Below are 10,337 nucleotides of genomic sequence, written 5' to 3' on the forward strand. Positions count from 1 at the left end.
AGTTTTTTATAGAGGCCATTGATAGGTTGAGGAAGTTCCATTCTGTTGAATGTTTTTATCATGAATTTTATCAAATGCATTTCCCACCTTTATTGAGATAATTGTGCAGTTCCGTCCATTAGTCTATTAACATGATGTATTACATGGTTTGGTCTTTCAGATATTATGCCAACCTTGCATTCCTAGAGTAAATCCTACTTTTAGTGTATAATCCTTTTTGTATTTGCTGGATTTGGTTGGCTGGTATGTTGCTGAGGATTTTTGCGTTTATATTTATAAGGAATATTGGTCTGTAATTTTCTTGTGATGTCTTTTTCCAGCTTTAGTATCAGGGTAATACTAGCCTCGTAGATTAGTTGCAAAGTTTTCCTTCATCTTCTATTTTCTTGGAAGAATTTGTGAAAGATTAATGATATTTATTTAATGGTTTGGCACAATTCACCAGTAAAGCCACCTAGGCCTTGATTTTTTCTGTGGAAAATCTTCTAATTACTAACTGTATATCTTTACTTGTTATAGATTGTGCCAAAAAGTTAATATAGCAGGACTGAGATTTCTTTCCTTAGAAAGTCCTGCTTACAAGATTAACCCTTGTCTAGCATATGGGAATTTGGATTTAGGGAGTGTTCCCACCATCCCCCAGTGGCTCACTGTGCAAAAGTATGTGCTGACATCTGCTTTTCTTACAGGAGTCTAGAACTTTGGGATGTGCTGGATACAAGGTGCTTATGTGACCAGCCTCCCAAAAACTGTTGGGCCCTGAGTCTCTAATGACTTCTGGGAGACAACATTTTACATATATTGTCACAGTTTAACACTAGAGGAATTAAGTATGTTCTGTGACTCTACAGTGTGTGTGTGTGCATGTTTAAGTTGCTTTAGTCATGCCCCCAACTCTTTGCAACCATATGGACTGTAGCCCACAGGCTTCTCTGTCCGTCAGACTCTCTAGGCAAGAATACTGGAGTGGGTTGCCATGCCTCCTCCAGGGGATCTTCCCAACCCAGGGATCAGTCCTGCATCCCCTGCAACTCCTTCATTGCAGGAGGATTCTTTACCACTGAGCCACCAGGGAAGCCCAGCTCTGTAGGTGGAGGACTTTTAAAAGCTTACACTTGGTTTCCTCTGAACTTCACCCCATAAGCCTTTTCTCCATGCTGATTTTCTTTTGTATTCTCTTGCCGTAATAAGTCATATTTATGCTAAGTCTTGTGAGTCCTGTTAGTGAATCACTCAACCCAGGAGTAGTCTTGGGGACTTCTGACACAGATTTATTTGTTCAGAAGATTTCTTATTTCCTGTTGAGTCAGTCTTAGCAGTTCGTGTCTTTCTAGGAATCTGTCTATTTCATCTAGGTTACTTAACTTGTTGTCATACAATTGTTTATAATATTCCCTTATAATCTTTTTTATTTCTGTAAGGTCAGTAGTGATGCTACCTCTTTTTTTAATTTAATATTTATTTTTGTTTGGCGGTGCCAGGTCTTAGTTGCAGCATGTAAATCTTAATTGAGGCGTGTGGGATCTAGTTTCCTGACCAGGGATCAAACCCAGGCCCCCTGCATTGGGAGCACGGAGTCCTAACCACTGCTACCTCTTTTATTTTTTATTTTAGTAATTTAGATATTTTCTCTTTTTCCCTTATCAATCTAGCTAACAGGTTTTTACATTTCTATTGATCTTTTCAAAGAACCAACTTTGGTTCCATTGATTTTCTCTGTTATTTTTATACTGTCTATTTTATGTTTTTCTACTCCAGGAATTTTTAATTTTCCTTCCTCTACTTGCTTTAAGTTTAGTTTGGTCTTCTTTTTCTAGTTTCCTAAGGTAGAAGATTAAGCTATTGATTTGAGATCTTTTCTTTTTAGTTTAATAGAGTTATCAGCTATAAATTTCCCTCTAAGCGCTGCTTTGGCTGTGTTTCATAAGTTTTGGTATGTTGTGTTTTTACTTAAACTCATCCCAAATTATTTTCTAATTTTCTTTGTGATTTTTTTCCTTGATCCATTGATTACTTAGGAGTATGTTATTTAATTTTCTTATACTTATGAATTTCCCAAATTTCTTTTCTTTGTTGATTTCTAATTGTATTCTACTGTGATCAGAGAAGACACTTCGGATGATTTTCATTTTTTTAATTAGTACAGTTTGTTTTATGACCTATCACGTGATCTGTTCTGGAGAATGTTCCATGTTCATTTGACAAGAATATGCAGTCTGCTGCCCAGGGGTTTGGAATCCCACTTCGCGTCTCCCATGGTCTCCTCTGTGGAGGCCAGTGTGAGAGCAGCAGAGGAGCTGGCACTCCGGCTTCTTTTTCTCCCCGTCCTGCATCCTGCCTTCTGGAGGGAGAGAATAAGCAAATAATGCCAAACTAACAACTTCTTCCTGACGCCCTTCCGGATTCCAAAAAACCCCAGATATGCATGGCTCTACTATAACTGGCTGTAATTTCTCTTACTAGACACATTATGACAGGAAGATGTGTCTCTTCACAAGCAATGCAAAATGAGTGCTCTTGGATCCTCCCCACTCTCAGTGGCTGCCTCAGGAACACTCCCACTCAGGAGCTGGTCAGTGCTTCTTTAATGGATGGATTTGGTCCCAGGTCATTATATTGACTTCCCTGGTGGCTCAGATGATAAAGAATCTGCCCACAATGCAGGAGACCCAGGTTTAATCTCTGGGTCAGGAAGATCCCCTGGAGAAGGGAATGGCAACCCACTCCAGTATTCTTGCCTGGAGAATTCCACAGACAGAGGAGACTGGCAGGCTACAGTTCATGGGGTTGCAAAGAGTCACACAGGACTGAGTGACTAATACTTTCACTTTTTCATCATTGATGGCAAGTCAAGGGAGGAATGGTTTAGTGAGATTAGAGTTTTTACCTGATGATGATAAACTCCCACCTGCCCTTCTAGCAAGGCCCACACCAGTGCCATTGAATTGTCCCTTCTACTTCTGTTTTCCCATATACTAGAAGTAAATAACCACATCCTTTTCTTTTTCTTTGAAATCTGTAAAAGATCCGTCTGGCTGTAACTAACAGAAAACCAAACCAACTCTACTTTGAGTAATTAAGAGTTTATTTTTCTCACGTAACAAAAGTGCAAGGACAGAATTCTGGGGCTGATGCAGTTGCTCAGTGCTATCAAGGACCCAGGCTCTTGCCGTTTTCCCCATAGCATCCTTAGCAGGTGTACTTCATGCTCATGCCTGCTGCCTCATGGTCACAAGATGGCTGCTGCGCCTTAAGATCAAGTCCTGTCCTAGGGAGAAAGAAGGGGTAGGGTGCAGATGCAAAAAGCCTGCCAGCATATTACAAAGCTTTTCCAGAAGCCACACCTAGCAACTTCTGCTGATGTCTCATTATTTAAGTCCACATTACAATCACTGAAAGACTAACAGAGAGAAAGAGGGTGGGGGCAATGGCCAGGAAACCAACAGTGGCTGCCATACCACACCTTCCTTCATAGCTTTAGTAATTAGAAGTGGGGAGGATGACTTTAATCAGGCTGAACTTGGAATACAGCATGCCATTCAATTCTCCCCCTGTCACACCTGTTTTAGTAAGAATCCACCTCCACCTCCTAAAATCTAAGCTCCCTGGCACCTTATGTAGCAAAGTCCCTAACCACAACATAAATATAGAAATTTTTTCACCCACCTTCTGGTAAATTCAGCATCCAACTCATGCTCCTTTCTTTTGAATTAGAAAAAACATATTCTAAAGTTCTCAGCAGTCAACTAATCATTCTAATCTCAAAGAAGGGCAATGCCAAAGAATGTTCAAACTACCATACAGTTTTGCTCATTTCACATGCTAGCAAGGTTATGCTCAAAATCCTTCAAGCTAGGCTTCAACTGTATGTGAACTGAGAACTTCTAGATGTACAAGCTGGGTTTCAAAGAGGCAGAGGAACCAGAGATCAAATTGCCAACACCCATTGGATCACAGAAGAAGCAAGGGAATTCCAGAAAAACTTCTACTTCTGCTTCATTGACTATGCTAAATCCTTTGACTGTGTGGATCACAACAAACTATGAGAAATAAGAGATGGGAATACTAGACCCCTTACCTGTCTCCTGAGAAGCCTGTATGAGGGTTAAGAAACAACAGTTAGAATCTTACATGGAACAATGGACTGGTTCAGAATTGGGAAAGGAGTACAAGGCTGTATATTGTCACTCTGCTTATTTAACTTCTATGCAGAGTACATCATGCAAAATGCCAGGCTGGATGAATCACAAGCTGGAATCAAGTATTGCTGGGAGAAGTATCAACAACCTCAGAGATGCAGATGATACCAACCTAATGGTAGAAAGTGAAGAGGAGCTAAAGAGTCTCTTGATGAGGGTGCAACAGAAAAGTGTAAAAGCTGGCTTGAAACTCAACATTCAAAAAACAAAGATCATGGTATCTGGTCCCAATACTTCATGGCAAATAGAAAGGGAAAAAGTGAAAGCAGTGGCAGATTTTCTTTTCTTGGGCTCCAAAATTACTGTGGATGGTGACTTCAGCTGTGAAATCAAAAGAGGCTTGCTCCTTGGAAGGAAAGCAATGACAAACCTAGACAGCATCTTAAAAAGGCGAGACATCACTTCTCCAACAAAGGTCTGTATAGTCAAAGCTCTGGTTTTTTCATTTGTCATATACATATGTGAGAGTTGGTCCATAAAGAAGGCTGAGCACTGGAGAATTGATGCTTTTGAATGGTGGTGCTGGAGAAGACTGTTGAGAGTCCCTTGGACTGCAAGGAGATCAATCCTGAATATTCATCAGAAGGACTGTTGCTGAAGCTCCAATACTTGTCCACCTGATGGGAAAAGCCAACTCACTGGAAAAGTCCCTGATGCTGGGAAAGACTGAAGGCAAAAGGAGAAGGGGGTGGCAGAGGAAGAGATGGTTAGATAGCATCACCAACTAAATGGACATGCATTTGAGCCAACTCCAGGAGACAGTAGAGGACAGAGGAACCTGGCATGCTGCAGTCCACAGGGTCGCAAAGAGTCAGACATGACTTAGTGACTGAACAGTAGCAACCCAGTCATTAAGCACTGTTCAATTTGAGGACCCCAAAGGTCTTCTGAGACACCCCCATGCCACTGCCTTTTCTCAACCTCAGATGCCTGGTTTGTCAATTAAATATTTTCATCACAGGTACGATGCCTGTAGGAACAAGTCAACCCATGACCTGGGTAACATGTTCAAGCTTGGTTCCAGGACTTCAAATAATCACTGTCCAGGAAGAGGTTAGAAATTCAGAGACAAAATAGGAACCTTAAAGTTCAATTTCCCTACCTCTTACTTTCTCACAATGTTCCCGGGAAATGCAGATAAATTAATATCTTTACCATTCTAATAAGGGTATATTTGCCTGTCTTCTTCCAGAGCCTCTGTCAATCTCTCTGTAAATTAGTCCAGAAATTTTAAAGCACCCTGTAAAATCCTTTCAAATCAATCTTTTCCCAGTCCTCTGAGAGTTCCCACATCAGGAGTTACTTTTGAGAGATCTCATGTATTTCTTTTTTATTTATTTATTTATTTATTTATTTTTAATTTTTACTTTACAATTCTGTATTGGTTTTGCCATAGATTGACATGAATCCACCACAGGTGTACATGCATTCCCAAACATGAACCCCCCTCCCACCCCCCTCCCCACAACATATCACTTCTCTAACATAATCTTAGCCATTGTCTCAAAAATCAATGGATTCCAATTCTAGGGATCATAATTTTTTTGTGTGCTGCATTCAGATTTTCTTAGTAATCCCAGAATATAACAGTTGTGAATTTGTCTCATAAGCCTGAGGTGTAAGAAATGTCACACTGCCATAGTTTTAGCCCCCAGAGACTTGCCACGGTGGCAAGATATTTTATTCTCCAAGGAGTCTTAGAAAGGTAACCAATTGCTCCAGTTTGCCCAAAACTGAAGTGTCTTCTGGGATACAGGACTTTCAGTGCTAAAGATGGACAAACTGAAACAGTTGGTCATCCTAAATCTTGGACAAACATTAGTTTACAAACCTTCTGCTTACTATATTATAAGCTCTAAGGAGACAGGGAACATGTCTAATGAATTTCTATATACCCATGCCTAGTTCTTGGGACATAATGGGCATTCAACAAATTCTTAATAAATAAACAAACTAATCTACAAATAAATACATGAACCAGCATGAAAAAAAAGATTAAAGTAATGATAATAATCTAAACCCTGAGCCACATCAGAAGTTACTTGAAGGATTTCCCTGGTGGTCCAGTGGCTAAGACTCCACACTCCCAAAGCAGGGGGCCCAGGTTCAATCCCTGATCAGGGAACTAGTCCCACATGCTGCAACTAAAAAGCCTGCATGCTGCACCAAAATCTAAGATCCTGCATGCTGCAACTAGACCTGGTGCAGTCAAATAAATAAATTAATTAATACTTTTTTTAAAAAAGAATTGAGAGTCTGGTAATAAGCCCTCACTTTTTACTTGAGCCAACTGAAATGGAGTGCCCTGCAATTTCCTAATATCCCTTCCAGCAAACATCCCTTCCAGTCTTAAAAAGTCCATGTCCTTGGACCAGGGCAAATTCTCCTCATGCACACATATACCGTGAGTTCTATATCATTTATATCCAATTTGAGGGACTTGAGAAGCATCAGGTACTTTCCAGACATTTTGGATCTGTTCTTCAGGAACATGGTGTATCTCCAGATAATAAGCAAAATGTTAAGAAACCATGAACTTCTGCAGGCACCTACCACCTGCCGGGCTGACCAGACCTCCTCAGAGTTCTGTGCCGCACAAAATGATGGCACTGCTTTAGTGTCTAGAACTAGCTGAGGGGAGGGAGAGTAAACAGGCCAGCAATTGGGACTAACCTTCCAAACATGTCAGAGACTGAAGATGAGCCTGCATTTTTGTATGTCTCTGTTTCAGAAAAGAGAATGGCTGCTATTGGCCAAGGGGGAGCCCCTGAACCGAGAACACAAACTAAGAGAGCCCACTAGCACCTTCTACGTGATCCTGCCATCCCACTCTCCCACTCTGCTGGTGAAGGCAGTGGCCACTCGGGAACTGATGCTGCCCAGCCCTTTCCCCCTGCTACCTGAGGACATACCTGCTGACAGCCTTAAGACTGTGGAGGCAAGTGAACCCAGGTCTCATGGGATAGAGGGGAGAGAAGAGAATGGAGTTCAAGAAAGGGATGAGGGAAACGAGTCAGCCCCAGAAGAAAAGGACCCGGGAGCAGAGGGAGAAGTGGTTCCAAGAGTATGGTAAGAGGAACAGAGAAGAGGGCAAGGAACTGAGGCAAGATGGAAGAAAGCACGCATCTGCGTGATGGTGTGTTCTCATGGGTCCTTCTCTGCAATCTCTGAATGCATGTGTGTATGCCTGTGTTTATATGCCTCTATCTCTGAGAGAAAGAGGAAAGGGCAGCCAATATAGGCGCTGAGAATAGGAAGAGCTTTAAAATGAGACTATGATGCCAAGGAGGAAACAGCTCTAAAGGCCACTTTTCTCCTTCCCCTCCTCTCATCTTGGATTTGGATTCTGGATTTCCTCTGCCAGCCTCGCCAGTTGAGGGTGGGAGGGGGGCTCACGGCACAGAGAACTGGAACCACACCCCTGCTGCTGGATTCCGGGCTTAGGTGCTGAGAGGACAGAGCCTGGGATTGTGCTCTTGGCTTGGCAGCCACAGGGATGCGAGAGAGGTGGGCACGAGTGGCCGTGGCTCATTCAGCGTCTCACTTCAGGGCCAGTTGTTTCCTGGCACAGGATGTTGTGGCCGGAAAACCTGACTGCTCAGGAATGCTCTGCTCGCGTGTCCTCCGGTTATGCTCGCCTCACAGGCCGAGAACTCGGTGTGCTTGCTTTGCAGGCTGAGCGCCTCAGCCCCCGACTCCCCCTCCCTCACAGCCTCACACACTGGCTCCCTTGTAACCTTCATGGCACTCTGGCCCCTCAGAATCCTGCGACATGGTTCTTGGGGCCAGAATGCTCAGTGTCCCTCACCATTCGGTTGCTGCTACTTCTTGTACCCCTGCCTGACACTTCACAAGCGCTCAGACCTGGGGGACCGAACACCCAAGAGGACACGCACTCTCTCACACCCTTCAGTGAAGCCCGGGGCCATCACACCTCCTCAGCTTCTCACGCTCAGGTCTCTGCCTGACATCTTGGGTTCTGTGACCTCACGTTTCCCAGTGAGGTGTCTCTTTTCTCTTCTTCAGACCATGCTTGATGACCTGGAACTAGAATCCACCTACAACCCCTTGCAAGTCTGGAGCCACCTGTACACACACCTGAGCAGCACCTTTGCCAACCCTCATGGCCGGTTCCACCCAAGCTCGAAGAGCCGGGCTGTAAGAAAGGTACTTCCCTCCTTCACCGTTATGCCCAGAATGCCAGAGTCCTCTTCCCCTGTCCCCCATCCAAGGGAGATCCTCCCTGATCTCCTCTGGAACAACCAATGGGAAGACCAATGGGAAGAGAAGCCTTTCGCCCTAGACAAAGAAAATTACAACCCTTATGCAGTCCTGGGACTTTTTTTGCTTGGGCATTTACATAAATATTTAGTTATCTTAATTGCGGTGTTTGAGAAATTCAGTAGTCATTTAACAGATCACTGTCCCACTAAGCAAACTGGCTGCACTGGAACCACAACCACAGCCTCTGTTGAAATAAGGTGGGATAAGAAATGCCCAAGGGAAGGGAAATTAGTATTTACGAAGCAACAGTTATTTGCCAGGTTTTATGATGTGTACTTTCACATATATTTTCTGATTTAATCCTCACAGCATCCCTACAAGGTAAGTGTTATGCTCATTTTACAGATGAGGAAAGGGAGGCTGACCAAGGTTAGAAGCTTAGAGACACGGCTCCAGTGACAAGAGTTCAAGAGAGAAGAGTAATTGGCAGGGGGAGAGAGGGGGGAGGATTTATTTTAATGAAATCCATGTTCTATAGTAAATGGGCTTCTTTTTGTGCTCTTATAAATCTTTTCCTTGTTTCTCAGTAACAAAGCCTGTAGGAAAAAACTTTTGTTTTATCTGAAGTTACAAGAGAAAGAGGTTTCCAAACTACAGACAGTCTAGAGGTGGGAATAGAACCCACCATAAGTTAGCTGGTAGGCAAGCAAACAGAGGAGGACACTCAGCCAGGAGACAGGCATTGTGGAGGCTAGAGTCACGGGGACTCCACTGCTCTGGACCCAAGAAGGAGTTAGGACTGGAGACCCAGCAGGGAATGGAATAGGAAACCAGGACTTGTCTAGTCTTCACAGAGAGTTCTTGCTTTCTCTGCAGGCTGAGCCTTTGCAAATAAATCGAGTGCGAGCCACAGTGGCCCCTCTGCATATGACTCCAGCCCCTGGCAGAGCCCCCAAGATGACAGCAGCCAGCAAAGCTTCCTCAGAAGTCTTCTTCCAGCCTCCTATGGAAGAGAAGGAGGAAGAAGAGGCAGAGGAGGAGTATCCCTCAGGGCCCTAAGTCACTAGCGCCATAGCCCGACTGCCCTGCTAAATAAAGCACATCCATGCCAAGGTTCCAGATCTGTCCGACAGTGGCTTTCTGTGGCCAGACTTGCCTTCTGTCCACCTGACCCTCTGTGAGCTCCAGGTGACTGGGAAACAGAGCCTTCCCCTCCTCTGCCTCCAGTGCTTTCAGCACCCCACTCCTCAAGCTATGAGGAGACATTTCTGACCCTCTTCTTTCTCCAAGAAGGGACTTTTTTTTTTTTTTTTGGATCATTTGATACTGTTAACACAAATGAAGAATAAATACCCAGTAGGTCTCTACCGTTGTTAGGAGTATTCCCAGACCCAAATTTCTCCTTGTAGTTCTGTGTAAGCAGGTGGATGATGTCAGGTCACCTTTAGGAAACTGGACCTCAGGAGAGAAGGATGAGGTTTTCCAAGCTCATGAAAAACAAGTAGGAGTGAAATCTAAGCTTCATTTCAAAGCCTGTGCCCCTCCACATTCCAAGTCCCATCAGCCTTCAAACAGAAAAGCGGCTGGTGCTTGCTAGATACATGCAAACTGTGTTTGTGTGAGAGAGAGAGAGAGAGAAAGAGAGACAAGGGGAGGGGGGCATCCTAGAGCTGAGAACAGGGGAGAGGGTGGTATGAAAAAGGCCTGTTCCCTCCCTGTTCCCCTTTCCTCACACCCGCCCAGCAGCCTTGTCCATCTACAGAATGGATTTTGTAAAATGTTTATTCTGCACTTCAAATCAATTAAGTACTTGAGAAATTTAGCTCCTTCCATACAAACAACCCTGTGAGATTGTGCCTATAATTAAGCTTTCCCATTTTACCTAAGGGCAACAGGGGAAACTGAGGGTTACCG

General features: G+C 43.7%; 1 protein-coding gene across 1 annotated transcript in view; it reads left to right on the forward strand.

Annotated features, from left to right (window-relative positions):
* Positions 1-9,688, forward strand: part of LOC120851843 (meiosis 1 associated protein) — a 60,092-nt gene extending 50,404 nt beyond the window's left edge. The window contains exons 7-9 of the mRNA XM_040224892.1: positions 6,931-7,137; positions 8,226-8,366; positions 9,300-9,688. Coding sequence (XP_040080826.1) covers positions 6,931-7,137; positions 8,226-8,366; positions 9,300-9,482 — 531 coding nt within the window. The 3' untranslated portion in view covers positions 9,483-9,688. The remainder of the gene's footprint in view (positions 1-6,930; positions 7,138-8,225; positions 8,367-9,299) is intronic.
* Positions 9,689-10,337: the final 649 nt, after the last annotated feature.

Source organism: Oryx dammah, unplaced genomic scaffold (genome assembly GCF_014754425.2).
Source record: "Oryx dammah isolate SB20612 unplaced genomic scaffold, SCBI_Odam_1.1 HiC_scaffold_25, whole genome shotgun sequence".
Classification (NCBI taxonomy): Eukaryota; Metazoa; Chordata; class Mammalia; order Artiodactyla; family Bovidae; genus Oryx; species Oryx dammah.